This window comes from Brassica rapa, chromosome A06 (genome assembly GCF_000309985.2).
Source record: "Brassica rapa cultivar Chiifu-401-42 chromosome A06, CAAS_Brap_v3.01, whole genome shotgun sequence".
Lineage (NCBI taxonomy): Eukaryota > Viridiplantae > Streptophyta > Magnoliopsida > Brassicales > Brassicaceae > Brassica > Brassica rapa.
In genome coordinates this window covers 22,256,177-22,277,821 of record NC_024800.2, presented here as the reverse complement: position 1 = coordinate 22,277,821, position 21,645 = coordinate 22,256,177, and the positions used below count along the sequence as shown (strand labels likewise).

The window sequence follows — 21,645 nt, the reverse complement described above, 5'->3', positions numbered from 1 at the left end:
AAAGAAACAAATAAAGTTGTTAGAAATATACAGATCAAGTTAGTGCAAAAATATTTACAGATTATGTTAAGAAACTAAATACAAAATTAAAGTAAACAATTAGCATCTGAGCATAGCATGGGCACAGACTTGATGAGTTTATAATATATAAAAATATAAATTAATGATATTCCAAACAAAAAATTATAATCTTTCAAAGCATTCCACTTTAATTTTCAAGTATTATATAAAAGATATAAATGATAATATCAACCCAAAATAAAATTAATTTTTTTTAAACTTTGAGGTTTAATTTATACTCTTCAGTTTCAAAAACCTTGAGTTTTAGCACAAAATATCTTAAATTTTAAATATAAATGTATTTTTGTAATTTAATATTTTTCACAACTTTTAAGCATTCAAAAATTGATAAACACAATTATTCTTTTTAAGTTAATAATTTACCATTAATACCTAATAAAAGTGCTTTGACAGTGAAAAAAATCATTTGAAACAATTTTTTTAAAGTATAGAACCTTTTTAAAAACAGATGAACTGCTTAATATTAAAATTATATAAATTTCATAGACAAACAAACCGCGCGTAGCGCGGCAAAACCTCTAGTTAGTATAATAATGTTAGAGACTAAGTTTTAGAGACTTGTTGCTAATAATGTTTTAAGGGTATCTCTAACCTCACTACATATTTTAATTCAAAATTGGAAAAATAGAGTGAGAAATTGAGTAATGAACAAAAAAATAAAAAGATTACTCTATTTATAAAGTAATAATTTTATTTTTTGTTCACCGCTCTATTTTTTACTGTATACTTTTTATATTTTGGAGTAAAATATGAAATGGGGTTGACGATAATCTTGGTATATCGAAATAGAGCTCTCGTACCAAAGGGGAGACTTGCAAGTTTGCTAAAGGTAGGTCCAATAGGCCATTTAATAATGTAATAAAAAAAATCGCAGTACACTTCGATAAAATAAATAAACGAAGTGGACTTTGATTCAAAAAAACGCGGTGCAAGCTAGTCTTTTAATTATAAGTTAACTAAACGAATAACTTGCATCCGATGTGGGGAATTCGAGACGGTGGATCACCTTTTCCTCCACTGCACCTTCACACGGCCAGTCTGGACTGCGAGCATCTGGAGCAACGACTTCTCACCGGCAGATACAGACTCTTTTACAGCAGCCTTTTTGGAATCTTTACGGGCAATCAACCTCCCGCCTTTGGGAGCAAAGGAAACTCTGTTCCCATGGATCCTATGGGGGATTTAGACCGCAAGGAACTATCTCATCTTCGAAAATAGGGTTTTTCACCCCTTGGATATTATTTCCAAGGCCGTGTCCAATGCTCGGGAGTGGAATGAAGCTCAACAATCACTCCCTTCTCCACCTCTAGTACAGAGCGATCGACTACCTCCTTCCCCTGTGAATACCTTTGAACTCCAATGCTTCACTGATGCAGCTTGGAACGCGACGATTAACAAGGCGGGCTGCGGTTGGTATATTGTGAACTGTGAAAATGATGTGATTTTGCAGGGAACCCGTGTTTTTGAACACGTCTCGGCTCCTTTGATGGCTGAAGCCTTAGCCATCCGGTCAGCTCTTCTCCACGCGATCGACGTTGGAATCTCCTCACTCTGCATCAAGTCAGATTGTCAGGCACTTATCAGTGCCCTCTCCTCGACGTGCTACTCGGCTGGTATCTACGGAATCATTCGGGACATCGAGACGTTATCCTCTAGCTTTTCGCAAATTTCCTTTAGTTTCATTTCGAGATCTGTAAACTCTAAGGCTGACTCTTTGACTAAATCTGCTTTGTACTCTGTTTCATCCAACTGATTTGGTTGGAGTTTAAATTTATTTGGTGTTCAAAAAAAAAAAAAACTAAACGAATAACATTAATGATAACTGATAGAAAATGAGAAACTTAATTATATTTCTCAGTTAATCTGCTCTTGAAGATTCACTAATTTGTTAGGCTAGTCAAACCAGTGGTGGTGGTCATAACAAGTTATGGTTACGGAGAAAAAGTGCTAAACGATGGATTCATCAAAAAAAAATACTTAATGATAAGTTGATAACTTATATTAGTAAGACCTTTAAAACACTTCCAAAGGTTACATTTTTGTACTACGAAAATATAAATCGAAGTCAAGTCCATTGAGTAAGAATCGGGATAAGCTGAAGTGGAACTTTCTTAGGACATACGAGTCCATATGATTCTTCAAGATCAACATCTTTTGCATCCATTCCATCCGGAAGCTTCCAATCGAAACGGTAAAGAAGATTGGTAAGAGTCAAGTTTACCAAAGCCATACCCATACCAATACCAGGGCACATCCTCCTTCCACTACCAAACGGCAACAGTTCAAAGTCTAAACCTTTATAGTCAATCTCATTGTCCATGAATCTCTCGGGGATGAAAGCTTCTGGATCTTTCCAAACGTTTGGATTCCTTTGAACAGCCCATATGTTGACATGGATCCATGTCTTCTTTGGAATGTCGTAACCTCCAATCTTGATATCTTTTGAAGCCTCTCTTGGAATAAGAAGTGGCACAAGTGGGCTTATCCTAAATGTTTCTTTAATCACCATTTTGAGATACTCGAGTCGTTCGATATCTTCTTCTGTGATATGGTTTTTGTTTCTTATAACTTGTCGAACCTCAGCTTGCACTTTCTTCAGAACTCTTGGGTTTGTAATCAAATGTGTCATCACCCATGTTATCGCGTGGCCAGAAGTGTCTACTCCAGCAATAAGAATATTCTGTAATAATCAATTAAAAAAAAAGATAAAAACTTCATGCAACATGTAAAGAATGAAGTTAATCAAGATTTAGAAGTTTCCATTACTCACTAGAAGAATTCCTTTGGTGTGGTTTCTTGTAAGTTGAAACTCTCCAAGTGAAGTCTCTCCCCGTTCCATTTTTAAGAGCAAGGCTATGATATCATCTTCAAGGCTCTCATCTTCAAGATGATGCTTTATAGATTGATCGAAAAATGCATCCATTGCTTTAAAAACCTTCTCACATTTGCTATGTAACCCTGTGATCCTATCGATTAATTTACCAATTACCGGGAAGTAATCTGCTGCTGCAAAACTCCCCAACACCTCCATGATTCCTTGAATGACTTCCTCATAAGTATTCTCGAGTTTGCTCCCTTTAAGATTCATCCCAAAACCAACTCTACAAATCACACTTCCAGACAACTTCATTAACTTCTTGTTCAAGTTAACGGGGTTGGCCAATGAAGCAGATTGTTTCAGGAAATCAATAAAGGAAACAACTTCTTCTTCTCTTATATGTCGAAAAGATTTGACCCTTTTCGCGGTGTAGAGTTCAAGAACCGTCATCTTCCGTACTTCCCTCCAATATTTGCTATAAGGAGAAAAGGCAAGATCATTTAAATTGTGTGAAAGTCTTGCAGCATAAGTCAAATAAGGTCGGGAACAACAATCTGCGTCGAACGTCTTTAAGACATCCTTCACCGTCTCTGGACTTGACGCCACAACGGTAGACACGTTTCCGAACCTGAGGGACATTAGAGATCCATATTCTTCAGATAACTTGAGCATCGAACGGTGAGGTTTGGATCCCAGTTGGTGCAAGTTGCCAATTATAGGAAGTCTAGGTGGTCCAGGAGGTAGGTTTTTCTTTGTCTTTCTGGTGTTCTTTGCAGCGAGTAGAGATGCAAAGAAGATGATTGCAACGATGATATACAACATACTCATCTTGCTTCCTACACAAAAAGGCATAGTTTATACATTTAGCCAGCTGATAATCTTCACAGAAATATAAATGGCATGTTAGGTGGAATAAATACAGAAACTAAGCATGTTAAGTGAATCGAAAATACTTAAAAGCACCAGAGAGCACCACTCTGCCGTATGGCAACACCAGATTAGTTTTGAAGTTTCCTTACTTCATTCGAACACATAAAAATATTAGAGAATTAAGAGTTTATTCTACTATATATTTGAAACACCTACATATTATAGATATAAAGACTGAGTTCGGTAAGATTAATCACCTTCAAGTCCTAGACTTTGTGCTGACGATTGTAGAAAGATAGGAAGAGGAGAAGGAGACGAGAGAGGTATTTTGATTTTTCTTTTGTTGTGGATATTTATGCAACTTTTGTGATTGAGATGACGTTGTAACTTACATAAGCGTCCACTACATTATTACATTAGAGCCTGTTTCGATATTTTAAATTGTTAGGACAAATGCATTTTAATTTTAACAAGAGTTATCAGTAATTCCAATGGTAAACAAATAGTTCGTAAGTTTATGGGAAATCCAGATATAGTTGGATGGTTGTAAACTTACAATAAATAACACATATGAGCCGATTCATATAGTTCTTGGGACTATTATATGAACTATAAATTTTAGGGTAACTGCATTATGAATCTTATTTTAAGCATTTTTGAATTTCAAAAAGTAGGATATTCGGAACCAAATTGAATACTGTTCTCATTCATATGAAGTTATCTGATTTGAATATTCAAAACTTTAACAGATTAGATAGAAGCTTGGGGGAGATATCGAATCTCCTATACATTTGTACTTATACGCAATTTGTGAGATAACGGACAAAAGTGAGAGCAGGATGATTTTGGAATCGCATAGACCATGTGCATCGGCCTCTTTTTGTGAAGACTAGTCTTTATCAATCAATCAATCATATTGATAATCAAGAGATGATAAAAAAATGTCCACGCAAACGAATAAGGAGATACAGGTTCGATTGAATAGTGATGGTTGTAATTAATAATTAATGAGCCACTAATCCCTCCCAAATCTATAGATTTTTTCAAGATAAGGTGATACAGGTTCGTTTGAACTTCTTGATTCAAGTACTGTATCTTCCTTTCTACTCTGTTGTCTCAAATCATTTTCCAGTCCTTCACGATAATTCTAAAACAGCATGTGACAATGGGGGGAGATCATACAAAGGATATTTTCGGAGGCTCTTTGGCTGACAAAGCTGGTACAGACCTAGTAAGACTCAATGAGCCATTTTATCTTATTTGCTTCAGTTGAAACTTGAAACCGTTTAAATTTTCTTAAAACAATTTGTGTCTTCTGCAAAATATCCTCTTTGTCTTAAAGTGTTACTCAAGGATCACTTCGAGGAGACGTGCAAAGCTATTATGCCTAGACTTTGAGGTACAACATATTGTGTAAAAAAAAAACATTCTATTGTGTACGAGACTTGTTAGTTTTGCTTCTTGATTATGTCATTAATTCTTTCGAGATTTTATAAGAGAAGCGATGGTTTTTAAAAGCCCGACTAGATTTAAGCGTTTTGGTTTAGCTACACTAAACCCATCAACCACGTGTTTCAGCCCTTGATCTCATTATGTCCTTCAGTTTCTCTGTTTATTGAAAAGCACTAATCTCTAAAATGTAGTCAGTGGTTGAAAAGAGCTTATTAAGATGGAAAATAAAATTGTAAACAAAATAACTCATAAGTTTTACTAGGTGCAAGGAAAGTAAAGAAAGGAAGAACTAACTGAACAACTTGGACCTCGCTCTGGAGAATGTACAGACCTTCGGGCTTAGGACTTCTTGAAATTCAAAAAACACTAAGTTTAAATGTTATATTTGATGGATATATGATAAAATTGAAAAGAGTAAACTGTTTTTACAATCAGTTTGAGCTAAGACAGTTTCTTCAAAGAGGAATGATTAAGGGGGCGACTGGTTTTCCCGCTACCACCCGCAAACGCAGTTTTTGCGGTTGGTAGCGGTTATCAGCGGTTTGCAACAATCGCTAAAAATCGTTCTAAACCGTTTCAAACCGCTTCGAATCTCATAAATTCAAAAGTTGGCTCCAGTTAGCGTTTGCGGTTGCGGACGGTTGCAGGAGGGTAAATTTTTTTCTTTTTTTTTTAAAGCAATATATATACAAAAGTAAAAATATTTAATAAAAAATTTAAAATTAAAATTATGAAAATATTAAAATATATCTATTATATTTTAATTAATATTATAAATTTTTATAATAAAAACAATTACAATATATTTTCAAAAATTAAAATTATAACTTTCTAAATATAAATTTTATATTTATTATAATTTTATGATTTTTGATATTTTTATAATTATATTAAATGTAAATATTATTAATTTATTATTTGACTGTTACCGCATTTGGTAGTTAACCAGTCATAAGTCACCCGCAAACGCACCAATTTTTAACTGCAGTACCAGTCGTACAAATTTCTTAAAACCGCTAGAAACCGCAACCGCCCGCATCCTTAAACTCGTGCAACCGCAACCGCTGCGTTTGAACCAGTCAGGCCCTAAGATAATGGACAACTTGAAAGAATGAGAGAGAGAGAGACTTCTTCAAAAATTTCTCTAATCGGAACTTCATCCCACAATCAAATCTGAAGAAACTATTAACGAGTTCAAGACGGTCTTGGCAAGACCCAGACCCAATAATATTTCAACAAGCAATGAAATATCAAAATAAGGCCCATGTAGTAAAGTTTACAAACAAACAATAATGAAATGACATTATTTATATTTATTTTATTACAGAACAATACTTGTCTATTTTTAAATGATTTCTAATAGATTTTTATTTCATTTCTAATTAATTCTAACCACTTCATTAATTATTTTTCTAAACAAATCGACATTATTTATTACACAAGTATAAAATAGAACTTACATATTTTCAATTGTTTTATTATATATTTTATATTTCCTTTCTACTCTTTTTAACTACTTCATCTACAATATTTTTATAGCATTTATTTAACGTATTAACCATAATAATTTGGCATATTTGAATGAAATTATTGCATTTGTGACAAAAATTCAAAATTGTTATCAAATAGTTTTTTTATTCGTTGACATAATCAGTTAGATATAGACATTCATGTACCTCGAGTTGTTCTTTCGGGAATCTGGTTTTTTTGAATTTTGAAATTAAACTTAATTCGAATATTATTATTTTAATGTGGATTTTGAATCGGATCTTCCCAAATCCGGATGGATTCGGTTTTAGTGTATAAACCTAAAATGTATCCGAAACATGTTTAGATATTTGAATCAAAAGTAACCATATTAACCAATTCAGTTTGTATATTTTGAATTCAAACTTAAAATAATTTAAAAATAACGAAATAACAAAAAGTAACCATAATAGGTGTGATTGGTAGTTGTTGTAGTGATGTCCACAACTCCATATATTTCTACATCACCAAATTCACAACAATCAAACTTTATTTTTTTTTTAATCACACTTCCTAAAATAATTAACAGTTGTACAAATGCTTTGTAGAGTCAAATATTCACAACAATTTTTTTAGGTTTTCCATAAAATTCTACAACAATAAAATGTAAAACCATAATAAAAAATCTGTAGATTTTTTTCTACAATAATTTTTATAAAGCTACAGAAATTACAATCGGATCCATTATCATATTTGATTTAGATTTGATTCTGATGTATAAGAAACTAAGAATACTTATATAATTAGTTATATGATGATACATATAAAATATATAACACTAATTTTGAAAAACAAAATATCTATTTATAAAAAAAAAAATTTAATATCCACGCGGACACGCGCCAATCAGTCTCTAATAATGGTGAAAAATGGTTAAAAGCATATTAAGTGAAATAAGCCAGCTGGTTCATACAAAACCACAGGGTTTTCTACGTGTGCATAAACTAATCGTGTTTAGAGCATTAGCAAATCAATCAACATCGTTACAGTTCAATTCCGTAGCATCAAAAACAAGGATCCAAAACATCATGACGAAATTGACTTTGCATATCTTGTCCTCTGCAGCCGACGTATAAACTTTGTTCTGTAGATGCATTTAATATTAGTCACTAATTGTGCAGTAAGATTTAAAAATTATGTAGGAGCCAGTGACAAAATTAATTATTCGTCCCCCGGAAAATATCTTCGCCAACTATAGCTACAAACAAATGCTACCATTGCGTCATCGTTATTTGTTTTCATTCGAAATTTCAGTCAGCAATACTAATCTCTTTTACCATAATCTTTGGACTATTGTTACAAAGGAACTTATAGATATATCTTGATATCTGATGACATATGAATGGATGAAGTTTTTGAAAATAAGTAAATTTATACATAGTATATCTGTTAGATTACATTCAGATAGACAACAGGAGTTTATAGATATGGATGGAGTTTAGAGGTAGGAGGATTTAGTAGATTTTATAAAAGTAAAGGAGAAGGGAACAAAATACATTGGAGCGTTGAAGGGAATTATTGGATTTTTTTAGTAACTCTGTTTGTGTTTGGCTGATTGGCCACAAACTATTAGGTATCGTCGTAAATAAATAAATATATCCTTCTTTGAAAAAAGTATATCCTTCTTTTAAAAAAAAAAAATCATTATTATATTCTAGGCCATATTATATTCAATTAAAGATATCAGGAATATTTAAGAAAAAAAGATGGAATGAAATATATTTCATAAATTATCAACTTATATTATCTTATCAACAATTTCTTTATTTTATAAAACAAAATATATTTCATAAACTGTTTCCATGTTGTTAATTAGATATTTCAAAACTAAACACTTCATTAATAAATTCTAAATAATCTATATCTTAATAATTATCTCAAGATATGTGAAAATTTAAAATTAACGAACAAATAATTTTTTTTTGGTTTAAATGTTAAGAAAGTGTTTTCACTTCTTTGCCAGAAAACCCAAACATTGTAACTAGTTCTTTTCATCGTAAATTGAATCCAAGTGGCATAAATTACAGTCACAACCCATTTATCACTATGTCAACTCAACGTTGGTCGAACAAATAAATATGTACATACTTACCAGACTTCTTCGTCATCTCCTGAGCTCTCAAAAGATTAGCCTTGATATTACGATGCCTCTACGCTCCAGGAAAAAAAAATGTCATAACTCCCAAGTGTTTTTTTTTTGGCACAAAAGTGTTTTCAAAACATGAGTCAACTGCTTTGAAGGAGCGTCGATTTTTTTTCTTGTGTTGGATTACAAACGTCGCGCGCTGAAAGAGATAACGGGTTTAATGGTTACTAGTTAGTAGTTACTACTTACTAGTTAGTCGTAAAAATCAAAATAAATAATTAAAATTTAAAATATTGGTAAAAATATTTAAAAAATTATTGGTTATCAATAAAACAAACAGAATGGCTTTTCAAAATTAAGGAATTTAATTCTTGGACCCATTTTAGTACTTACATCAATAAATTTGTACGATTATTTTTGAAATGAGTTTTTTAATTAATAACTAGACTTTGATCCGCACGTCCATGCGGATAATTTTTATTTTATAAATGTATATTGTCGCAAAAGTTTTAAATATATAATTTACATTTTAGTGTTTTATAATGTGTAATTCTATAATCTTCTTGGTTAGGTTTCTTATTTGATATTATTAATATATACTGATTTGTTTTATACATTTTACTTTGTTATTAATTGTTATTACATACTAATATATTTTTGAGTTCGGTACAATAAATTCATAATATGAAATAACCGAATAGAAAATCTATTTGATAATATTTTTTTAAAATTTCTACAGTTTGAATAAAATTTGAAAGTTTATTTAGCTACACTATATAACTGATATTTGTTTAGAATAATTTATTCCATGTTCTGTGTAAAAATATACTTTAGCATCTATTATTTTAGAATATTGTATGATTTATAAGTAAATACAATTTTCAGTCTAAGTAATTTAACCATATTATTTTATTAGATTTTATGTATAGATCATCTTTCATATTATTTTAGTGTATTTTACCAATATATGATAATAATTAAATATATGTAATTGGTGAACAGAATTGTAATTCTCTTTTAATAGAGAAAATAAAGCTTCTAAAATGCCACCAAAACTCTCTAGATTTGCTTCCGGGATTTCAAGATTTCCTATATCCCAAGAGCTCGCAATGGAATTGTCGATTCTTTAGCTTGATCTGCACAGTCTTTTTATAGAAAATTGTTTTACATTAGTTGTTCTATTCCGGTTTAGTTATCCAGACCATTTCTAGTTTGAATAATAGAATAGTCGTTCGTTGTTAAAAAAATGCCCGCAAGAATATACATTTTCCTATACATGATTTTTGAAACCCTCATTGAAACAATAGTTTTTTTCCATGATGGGTAGAAATAATATTTGAAGATGATATATTTTTCTTGTCTCAAATCTCATGTTATTGTAATAGGAATTAGAAATTATATATTATAATGTTGGAGCAATAATTGTAATCTATAAACATCAAATGAAGTCTAAAAGATTACGTTTTTCTAAGGGTTTGACTGGTTCAAACGCAGCGGTTGCGGTTGCAGAATTTTATAGATGCGGGCGGTTGCGGTTTCTAGCGGTTTTAAGAGATTTGTATGACTGGTACTGCGGTTAAAAATTGGTGCGTTTGCGGGTGACTTATGACTGGTTAACTACCAAATGCGGTAACAGTCGAATAATAAATTAACAATATACATTTAATATAATTATAAAATTATCAAAAATCATAAAATTATAATAAATATAAAATTTATATTTAGAAAGTTATAATTTTAATTTTTGAAAATTTATTGAAATTGTTTTTATTATAAAATTTTAGAATATTAATTAAAATATAATAGATATATTTTAACATTTTCATAATTTCAATTTTAAATTTTTTATTAAATATTTTTACTTTTGTATATATATTGTTTTAAAAAAAGAAATTTTTTTTACCCTCCCACAACCGCCCGCAACCGCAAACGCTAGCTGGAGCCAGCTTTTGAATTTATGAGATTCTGAGCGGTTTGAAGCGGTTTAGAACGATTTGAATGATTGTTGCAAACCGCCGACAACCGCTACCAAGCGAAAGCTGCGTTTGCGGGTGGTAGCGTGAAAACCAGTCGCCCCCTAAGTCCTTTCTCAAAAAAAAAAAAAATTACGTTTTTGTATATGACAAACATATTCTGTCCATTAATATTAGTGGATCTCGTTAGTATGTAACAGAACCAAATTAAGTTGGACGAAAATATTTTCAGTGGAGGATAAAATTCTGTTAGAAAAATCTGTAGCAATTTATTAATATATTACAATGAAGGAAGACTAATAAATAGGAATTATCTTATTATAATAGTATTGATATTCTAAATAATGTTACATGTTTTGTTGAACCATTTCAAATTTAAGTGACAACATTTTTAAGTAGATAAAATTTAGGATCTTATATATTAAAAGAGAAGTCATGACTTCTTTCATGTGTGATTTTTTTTTAATTTGGATCATCACTTAGAAATTTTATTAAATGTATTTTATTAAGATTAATAATACATATAATCTTTAAATACTTTAATCATAATATCTTTTGATATCTTTTTATTTTAAATATAAATATATTTATTTTAAAAATCTAACAAATCTGTTTTAAAAGATTTTTACAAGATCTTCATTTTCGAAATTATATTTAAATATTTTTCACTAATTTCGAAATTAGTTTGAAATATTATTATACATTAATAAATTCAGTAATCGCTTATAAAATAAAAAATAAAAAATAATGTAATATTTTATATATTATATAATCATAATCAATCATATTAAAAAGAAAATTATTATATTGAGCTAAGTATAATAAAATTGTATTAAATTTATAAATTTTATTTTCAGAAGTATAAAATATTTATGTTCAAAAATAAAATCTAATACGTTGGTAAGATCAGTTAAGCAAAATATATAATACATGTATAAAATTAACATGTATTTCTTTAAAGCTTATAATATAAAATCTTTTTAACTACTTTAATCATAATATATTTTCATTTTAATATAATATATATTTATATATTATATTTAAAAATTCTAATAAATCTGGGTAAAAGTATTTTAACAATAATTTAATGTATTTTAAGTTATCGTTTATAAAATAAAAAATAAATAAATTATATCCTATTTTATCCACTTTATAGTCATGATTATGTTAAAGTACAATTATTATACTTTAATAAATATGATAAAAGTGTATTCAATTGATAAATTTATAAATTTTATTTTCATAAATATAAATTATTTATTTTAAAAATATAATATGATGATAGAATGGTTTAAAATTAACAAACCTTTTAATACATGTCTAAAAATTAACATATCTTAGACTTTTGTATATACAATAATATATTATCTAAAATGAATAAGCATAAAAAATATTAATAAAAAGAAATACAGTTTTGAAACATGGGTCAGAATTTAGCATAAATTAAATACAAAATAATTTTCAAATATGTTTTCTCATGAATATATTAATTTGCTTAATAACTAAATGCAAATACAATAAGATAAATATATAATAAGAAGTGAAAATACATACGGTTTTAACCAAATGATTAATTATAACATGTAAATTATAAAATTATTATATTTGAAATAGTTATATAAACATTTAAGTATATGATTAATGTTAAAAAAAATATACCACTAATGTTTTAAAAATAATAATTTATGTATAAAAAAGTAAAAACAAACACCCGCGCGGTTGCACGGATCAAAATCTAGTTCTAAATTAATAGAGTAGATCATGGTAGGCTCTAGACGACTACATCACTTACCAATCCCATGTAAACAGTCCAGATTTAAAGGGTGAGTAACAAGGATTTTTTTTATTATTTTTTGGCATCTGAGTGAATAACAAGGAATATAACAGTTTCGTTAAACAAAGGAGAAACAAAATCAGGGGAGTTTCAATTTTTATTTAACATCATTATTCCGTTAAAGTTCTTATTAACCAATGGCAAAAGAGAAAGGTGTAACTGAAAGATTTCATGATATTTTAATATCTAATTAGTGTTAAACTGGCACAATTAAATATATTTTTAAAACATAAAAAAAATCTAAACTTATTATATAGAGAATATACTCCTATACAATCTGCATCTCTAAACCGCGGCTTAGCTTGATTTAAGAGTCTCTTTCCTGTGGGAATCTCTATCAACCCCCACTGAATATATATTTTCCAAGGGGCCGTCGAGTTTCTTATAAACCAAACCACCAATTCAACCTTCTATCATTGTTTCACCACCATCTCTCTCCCTCTCTCTGGTAATAACTGTTTTTTGCAGAATATGGAATCATTCCACTTCTGTAACGTTAGCATATGCTCATGGTTTCCTCATGCATCAACCACACCTTTTCCTTTTCCCAACTCCTAATCTTCTCTTCATCTGAGTTTTTTTTTCTCTTTTATCAAGTAAACATTAAATTTGTAAATGGAGGAAGAACGGCGCGTTGTTCTGTTCGGGAAATACGAAATAGGAAGGCTTTTAGGCAAAGGAACCTTCGCTAAAGTCTACCACGCAAAACACATCACCACCGGCGAAAGCGTCGCGATCAAGATCATCAACAAAGACCACGTCATGAAACGTAACGGCATGATGGATCAGATCAAGCGCGAGATCTCCATCATGAAGCTCGTCCGCCACCCCAACATCGTCGAGCTCAAAGAAGTCATGGCGACCAAGACGAAGATCTTCTTCGTGATGGAGTTCGTCAGAGGCGGAGAGCTTTTCGCCAAAGTCGTTAAAGGAAAACTTAAAGAAGACGCGGCGCGTAGATATTTCCAGCAGCTGATCTCGGCCGTCGATTTCTGCCACAGCAGGGGGGTCTCTCACCGCGATCTGAAGCCGGAGAATCTCCTCGTCGACGAGAACGGAGATCTCAAGGTCTCCGACTTCGGACTCTCGGCCTTGCCCGAGCAGCTTCTCCAAGACGGATTGCTCCACACTCAGTGCGGCACGCCTGCTTACGTGGCGCCAGAGGTTCTGAGAAAGAAGGGATACGATGGCGCGAAAGCGGATATTTGGTCGTGCGGCGTCGTTTTGTACGTGCTCCTCGCTGGATACCTTCCGTTTCAAGACGAGAATCTCATGAACATGTATCGAAAGATATTCAAGGCGGAGTTCGACTTTCCTCCGTGGTTTTCGCCGGAAGCGAGGAGGCTGATCTCGAAGCTCCTCGTCGTCGATCCGGAGAAACGGATCTCGATCCCGGCGATCACGCGGACGCCGTGGTTTCGGAAAAGCTTCAAGGCTCCGATGATCACGGTCGTTAACGACGGCGAGGAGGAGGAGGACGGAGCGGCGGCGCCGGCGGTGGTGGTGTCGCCGAAGTTTTTCAACGCGTTTGAGTTCATATCGTCGATGTCGTCGGGGTTCGATCTGTCGAGTTTGTTCGAGAGCAAGAGGAAGGTGAGGTCCATGTTCACGTCGCGGTGGTCAGCGGCGGAGATAATGGGGAAGATGGAAGGGATCGGGAAGGAGATGGGGATGAAGGTGAAGAGGACGAAGGATTTCAAGGTGAGGATGCAGGGGAAGACGGAGGGGAGGAAGGGGCAGATATCGGTGACGGCGGAGGTTTTCGAGGTTGCGCCGGAGGTTGCCGTCGTGGAGCTGTGTAAATCGGCTGGAGACACTCTGGAGTATAACAAGTTGTATGAGGAGCAAGTCAGGCCGGCGTTGAAGGACATCGTGTGGTCGTGGCACGGTGACAATAATAATAATAATATTATTATTATTAATGACAGTAATAATAGTAGTAATAATTATACTAGCGATGAAAACTCTGGTAGTGACTGTGAGAGAATATAATGATAGTAATGTGAAGCTGTTAATTTGGTTTGTTTAATTCGCTTGTTATTAGACTCGGGAAGATTTTTGTGTATATGGAACCGTTTAGTTCATTAAGAAACTTAAATTAGTCATACATTTTCTAACATAATGTTTGTTTGACCCAAAAAAATGTTGAATCTTTATGCTAATTTACATGAATATATGAATACAAAAGTCTTAACCTCTGATGATATGAAGAAATTACAAGAGATTTATACGAACAATTGAAGTTGTGTACTAGTAGTATGTTGCATAACTGCTACTAATGTGGTTTGCTTAAATTTTAGGAATGACTTAGGCCGAACATATATTAAAGCTGACAAAAATAACTAATAAAGTTAATATGAAGTATTTGACATAAGGCTAATAAAAAATCTTATGAAAAATAACTGGAATTTTGTTGTTAGTGTGTATTTTCATTTCTGACTGTATTTAGTAAATCATTTTCTTAGTAAATCATTTCATATCAAAATACCATGTTGAAAGCATTATAACATAATAAATGTTCTTCAAAATGTCAATTAAGGGGGGATTCAAAAACATAAATACCTACTAATATGTCAATTTTTTTGTTTATCTGTAATTATATTAAAATATTTAAACATGTTATAAAATAAGAAAAATGGAAATTTAACTTTGAAGCTTTTCATGAGATATTTAAAGTCCTGTTGAATCTAATGCTTATTGTATTCACGTAGCAGAGTATATCAAAATATCTAGTAGCACTACGAATCAATGACATTTTGTCATTTCTAGCACATGATTTAACGTTAACAACAAGAACTTCGCGAGTCATTTTTCCTGTCACGCAGCATATGCATATTTTCTTTAATATTACAATTAATTTAATAACTTTTGAAAATGAAATACGTTACTTTGACCAGAGCCAGGACATATTTAATACTAACATTTTGTTGTTCACCGCCAGTATAATTACAGACAGATTTCAGTGGGTGAGTTTAACTACAAATTAGCGACACATAACGATTGGATTAGTGGATACGATAACGTTAGTTGCGTGATGGAGAAAAAGTACCGGACACAAACCTTGCAGATAATTGGTGAGTTTTGAGAAGAACCGGCACGTGTTTGTGTCGTAGAGAGTCCAAAACAACACACCTTTCCTTGTATTACAAAGTCAAATTATAGAAAGAGTAATTTCAAAGAACAAAGTCAGGACAAAAGCCATTTTAAATGAGGAAAATACATCATGAAACTTCGACGAGTCCAATTTTTTAATTGTCATCCCTTATATATTATTTGAGAAGCATTACAACATTTTTTTTGTAGCCACATGTCATCACTAGAATGATTCTTAGAATCCTTAGAGAATATGTTGGTCCATTTAAATATATAATAAGCTTTTTATTAAACCACAATAAATACATTATTAATGTGATTCATTATTTTCTTAAATAAGATTACGGAATTGCCTAATGTGGCTAAAGTATATATGACAATTAATAATTTTGAATAATAAAGATTTGATAAAAAAATATGTGTATTATAATTATATTTGTTTAATTTTAAGCTATTAAAATAAATTAAACAATCATAGTAACCATATAATAAAAATTAAAAAAATTATTTATATATTATATTTTGAATTTTTAAAAACGAGTATAAATTACTAAAACTGTTAAAAGTTTCACATTCAAATTTTGTAATCTATGATTTAAAACTTTTGTTATGACATGATACAAATAATTGAAAAATAATATAAGTTGAAAGTCTCATTTAATAAGTTAAAAGATATATAAATATATGTATCATTTTAAATTAAATTATATGTCATATAAAAATACATAAATATCGTAATTTTGAAATTTACTTTGAACATTTTTTTGATAAAAATTTGAAAAAATATTGACAACTTAATTTTTTTAAATGTTATAAATGACTTAAACCATTATTCCCACAGTGAAAATTTTGTTATCACTAATTTAGACTTTTTGCTTTAACAGATACAAATGATAAAAAAAAATATGAACAAAAAGCATCATCTAATAAATATTAATATTAACATATACCATATATATGTTACTATTATTTAAATTTAATTATATATCATATCAAATAGAAAAAAAAATTTCGATTTACTAAATTTATTTATACGTTCGCACCAATTTAATTATACAAGTAGTAGATAATGATTTTTTATTTATTCAATATATATTTATTATTTCATAATATGCTATTCAATATATATTTATTATTTCATAATATGCTATAAACATATAATATATAAAATAATTTATATATATAATGTTCATCCCGCGCAAGGCGCGGGTCTTAACCTAGTTGCATCTATTATTGCGTAATGCAAACATTCTGGAAAAGTGATATATGCACAAATTACAAGCGTTAAGATATCGGTCCGTAAACGGCGTTAGATTGAGCGACAATTTTCTTTTAGATTAGACATAACATATAACATTAAAAAAAAGATTAGACGACATAACAGTATAACATAAGATCAGAAAACTAGATTGCTAAATAGTAGATACTAGGTGATTCTCCCGTATATATATACATGTTTAAATATTTATAAAGTAAATACATTATAATAATTTGTTTATATTTTGTTTTCATTTATTTAAAATTTTAAATCAAGTTATAGTTTATACCTAAAAATTAACGATAATTTTAAATAATATTATGTTATCATTTTAATTAGATATATGTGATTTTATGTATAATATATAGTCCGTCTAATTATTATTTGGATATATTGGACTGTCTTTTTTTTGAACTAAATCATAACTTTTTATTCTAAATTAGTTAATTTTTTCATTTTTTGTTGTTTCCTATATTTTGGTGCTTTAGATTTTTTCATATATTTTTGTAAGAATTATATATAGTTTGGTATACTTATTTTAGAAAACAAATATAAATATGAACTAAAATTATGATGGATTCGCAGTTATATAAACGAATCTACTAGAGCCAGACCGGATGTCTATGCTGAAGGCCAGACGCTCAACTAGAGTCAAACGTCCGTCACCAGATATTCAATCCCTCGTTTACAATGATATTTTCTGTTTTGGGCTTAAGCCCTCACAGATTTATTTTTGTGTAATTATTCTCAAAATACTTCATACTAAGTGGAATTGGACCAACTATATATATTAGACTTTATTCTATCTAATATCCGATTTGAGACTTAGATTATTTTTTTTATTTATTCTGACATAACCCATGCATGGGCTATAATGAAAAATAAAATGAGAAATGACTATATACGAAAAATGAGATTAAAAAAAAAAAAGTGAAAGATGCTGTTTGTGGGTGCTATGAATCAATCATGCATCGTTTAGCCTCGATGCATGGAATACAAGTCGAGCTAAAATAGATGGAACATGCACCAACATTATCACTGGACCACCAAACTTTATCCCCAAAAAAGAAGGTTATTTTCATCCAACATTATTAAACTAAAGAAACACGGAATCAACTCCACAATTAGCTATAATAACCCAAACAAATAGTATATTTCTTGTACTCTAGATATATCATATACACACAAAAACGGCTCGGTCCACAACAATTTGGTTTCTGCTATATATCCTAAGCCGGTGGGTGTGTGTGGTGTAAGACAAAGGAACAGTGACGTATAAGTGTATAACAGATTGAATAAGGATGAAGGCAATATGTGGTACTAATTACCTAACTGCTTACCCGTCATCTGATGTCGTCGGCCCCATTTCATGTTTCAATCTATCTATTTATGTGTCTCTGTGTCTTTTGTTCATTTCTAATTCCAACGACCTTCCTTCGGTCCTACTCCAACCAAAATGTAAGTCCTACACAAAATGCTACGTCCAATACGAAAATATCCCCAACTAGACCATGTTTACAATCGTGTTTAAAATAATGGACTCAATAAATTGTGTTGCTCATGTTTGGATGAATCCATGTAATATAAGTGGCCTTAGGGATTCTTATACTTACGCATGATAAGATTTCAGTAATTTTTATTGATCTCTTTCCAAAAGTTGTTTGATCATCCAAAATAGTTTATTTACATTAATCTAAGATCAATAAAAAAATACTCCTTTATACGGTTTATAATTCTGATAGATTGATTTATGTATGAAATTTTATTATTCAGTAACACATCTATGTAGACTAAGGTTTTGGACATAGTTAATCAATTGGAAACTATCAGAATTTAGAATGATCATTCCTAACAACTGAGATCATGCAATGGTCACTAAACATTTGTCTGGAATATACCCTAAGTTTGAAATCTGATATAAATTGAAGACTTCTCTGCAAGGAGAGTAGTATTTTAAACATCTTGTCCAAATTCTTGAACTGGAACTACATAGGGAGAGTTCCAATCTGCATCAAAGATCTCCTGAAGCTTCAACACAAACTCTATATTGTATGTTCCAAAGCTCACACCACTTGTCGCATAAAAATAGTCCCAAACCAAATTGCTGGTTCCTATGTGAGCCCTAACGTCGCTGACCACATACTTCCCATGATTCACCCTCGTGTAACCTGGATATAGGTTTCCCGTTTTAGTCCCGTTTCTGACAGCAGGTCCTGTCTTGTTAAACCCAGGAACCATGTAGTATCTGATCTCCACTTGGCCAAAACATTTACTTTGCACAGAGGAAGATGAGCAAAGAACATTGGAGTAGAGCAGCGACCTCAAGTAACCATCAGTGGCCGGAATGAAATGACCCCAATATGCTACTAGGATCTTCACTTTAGCATTCTTAGCGAAGACAACCTGCGATGTCAGCTTATGTATTTCATATTCTGACATTTCAGACGAGTATAAGATCATCAAGAACAGGTTTAGTACCTGGGAAACCGCAGAAGAAAGTGATGACCAGTAAACCGTGGGATTAGTGTACTGAGACTGACCAAGCCAATCCATTGTATTGATCCTCACTGTTCCTCCTTCCACTACTGATTTGATTGTGTCTATCCATCCTTGTTCATCAGATTGATGCTTTCCAAACAAAAGCTACATATATTCAAGAAACCAAAACCATATCATATATACAAGCAAAGAGCGTTGGAATGTTCTAAAATTTTCTTGTTTTTTTAAACCTCAGGTGGTGCAAAAGATAGATAACTCGGTTGCGTTTCTTGACAAGAACGGTTTCTAGGGAGAGTTCCGATGTCGATATTGAACATCTCAGGATCAGACAGTGGAGGATAACCTGGTGAAACATTAGGTGTCTCTATGTAACTTGGAAGAGGTGACCTGAGAAAAAAAGAGAGATAACTCACTCTCTAGTAAGATTAAAAAAAGAAGAATATTGTTTCTAGGTTTAGTGTAACATTACTTGCATCTCGCTTTGCTAGGTATAAAACGTGACCAGCAAGGAACAGTTCTATTGATCAACCATTGTTGATCTGATGCATTTCTCGTGTGAACTGAAGAGTCAAGAGAGGCTAATCTCCACAAGTTATCGAAATAAGTTTTGATCTTTCTAGCAATTTGTGAACATCCACTTAAGTATATCCCAACTTCTTTCACCTGGCAACATCCAAAGAGTTGACATTGTTCTACATGGTTCCAATGTGTATATGTTTTAGACATTACCTGAGTTAGAGACTTCCAATCATTGTTGGCAGATCCTATATAAACATCGCGGTCATCTGAAATCCAAACCTTGGCATGAACAATCCCTGAGCCGTACCATTTGCTTAGTAGCAAAGTCACATTCTTCACGTTTGGTCTTCCATTAGCAAGATCAGATGGTTCTTTGGTGTACTCTGGGTATACTCCTGAATGAGATAATAATCTATGCACAAACATTTATAATTCTATGATCAAAAACTCAAAACAGTTGGCTCAAAGAAATGATCTTAATTTTTTACTGGTTTTACCTGATGCTAACGTTGCGATTAGCAGCACTGTCGATGGATTTGTAAACAAGAGAACCAAGATGAGCTCCAAACTGCTGCAAATCTGAATCCGAGTAACCGAAATCGCCAGAGCGAGGATCCTTTGGACTAGCAAGAAGCTGCCAGTACTGTGCTATGATGTCAAGTGATCTTGTTGAATTGTTTGCAAGCCACTGAAACACATCACCTGCACCCCACCAGACATTAAAACAAATAAAGATCTGGTTTTTGTAATTATAACAAACTAACTAAAGTATCCAACTTTTCCGGGGAAGTTATCAAAAACAGAGTTTTTTTTTCGAAAAAAAAAAACAATCTTTCTCTGAATACAAGCAACGAAATGATTCTGCATCATTCTATAAGAAAACCTTTAACTTCAAATCCAGAGTTTTGATAGAATCTAACCACAAATTTGCAGATTTTCTAGGGAAGAAAACACTAAAACAGAGAAAATAGTGATATTGAATAATAACCTGTGGAAAGTACACCAGGGATGAGAGGAAGCTCGGGCATGTCAGTGGGGTTGGACTGAACTAGCCAAGCTTTGCATCGGTCGGAAGAATCTACAAAACGTGGTAGGGAGAGGGAAGCTAGAACCAAAACGAATGCGTATAGAAGTACTCTCCTCATCTTTTTCTTCTTGAGTGGCCAGGTATGGATTCAGCAGCACTGCTCTGTTCATCATCAAGAAGACTCAAGAGAACATATGAGAACGCATTATAGTTTGTGAGCACCGACGAATATTCTTTTACGGATAAATTTTGATCTTGAAAAGTCAATGCTTCACACATCGCAAATTTGAAGTTATTAACGGCAAGGAAATCACCCTCAATAACTAAAAAAATCTAGACTAATTAAAAGCTTTTGGACATAAATTTTGTATAGTTTGTGTATTAATTGCTTTTTTCTTTTTCTTTTGTCATTTAAATTATTAAATTATATTGATATTAAAATTATTATAAATATTTTCGGGTGGAATTAATCATTTTAAATCTCATTATATTATTATTGTACGTGTAAACAAAATTAACCAGAAAATGACGTAGAAGTTTTATTAGTTAGAGCAGAACATCTCAAGTAAATGCCAAATTTAATGTCTGTCTCCGACCGTTTTTTTTTA

At 31.6% G+C, this 21,645-nt stretch overlaps 3 protein-coding genes across 5 annotated transcripts; 1 reads left to right on the top strand and 2 right to left on the bottom strand.

The window, feature by feature from the left end:
* Positions 1-2,019: 2,019 nt before the first annotated feature.
* LOC103874378 (cytochrome P450 71B11) lies at positions 2,020-4,207 on the bottom strand. 2 transcript variants are annotated; one of them, XM_033272990.1, is made up of 3 exons: positions 3,986-4,007; positions 2,852-3,735; positions 2,020-2,761 (listed from the first exon to the last, which is right to left on the bottom strand). In XM_033272990.1, exons 2-3 carry the CDS (start codon positions 3,725-3,727, stop codon positions 2,147-2,149), a joined length of 1,491 nt encoding a protein of 496 aa, XP_033128881.1. In that variant the 5' UTR covers positions 3,728-3,735; positions 3,986-4,007; the 3' UTR covers positions 2,020-2,146. The 2 variants fall into 2 exon arrangements, with proteins under 2 accessions (XP_033128881.1, XP_009151038.1); XM_009152790.3 differs by lacking the exon at positions 3,986-4,007 and adding an exon at positions 4,027-4,207 and having other exon boundaries at positions 2,039-2,761.
* Positions 4,208-12,865: 8,658 nt separating this feature from the next.
* On the top strand, positions 12,866-14,760 carry LOC103874377 (CBL-interacting serine/threonine-protein kinase 25). The gene has a single exon (XM_009152789.3). It carries the CDS (start codon positions 13,257-13,259, stop codon positions 14,631-14,633), a length of 1,377 nt encoding a protein of 458 aa, XP_009151037.1. The 5' UTR covers positions 12,866-13,256; the 3' UTR covers positions 14,634-14,760.
* A 4,040-nt stretch (positions 14,761-18,800) lies between these two features.
* Positions 18,801-21,487, bottom strand: LOC103874376 (phospholipase D Z). Of its 2 annotated transcripts, none has more exons than XM_009152787.2 (7): positions 20,999-21,487; positions 20,508-20,712; positions 20,221-20,422; positions 19,961-20,154; positions 19,722-19,878; positions 19,471-19,635; positions 18,801-19,395 (listed from the first exon to the last, which is right to left on the bottom strand). In XM_009152787.2, exons 1-7 carry the CDS (start codon positions 21,153-21,155, stop codon positions 18,946-18,948), a joined length of 1,530 nt encoding a protein of 509 aa, XP_009151035.1. In that variant the 5' UTR covers positions 21,156-21,487; the 3' UTR covers positions 18,801-18,945. The 2 variants fall into 2 exon arrangements, with proteins under 2 accessions (XP_009151035.1, XP_033129026.1); XM_033273135.1 differs by having other exon boundaries at positions 19,152-19,376.
* Between the last annotated feature and the right edge of the window lie 158 nt (positions 21,488-21,645).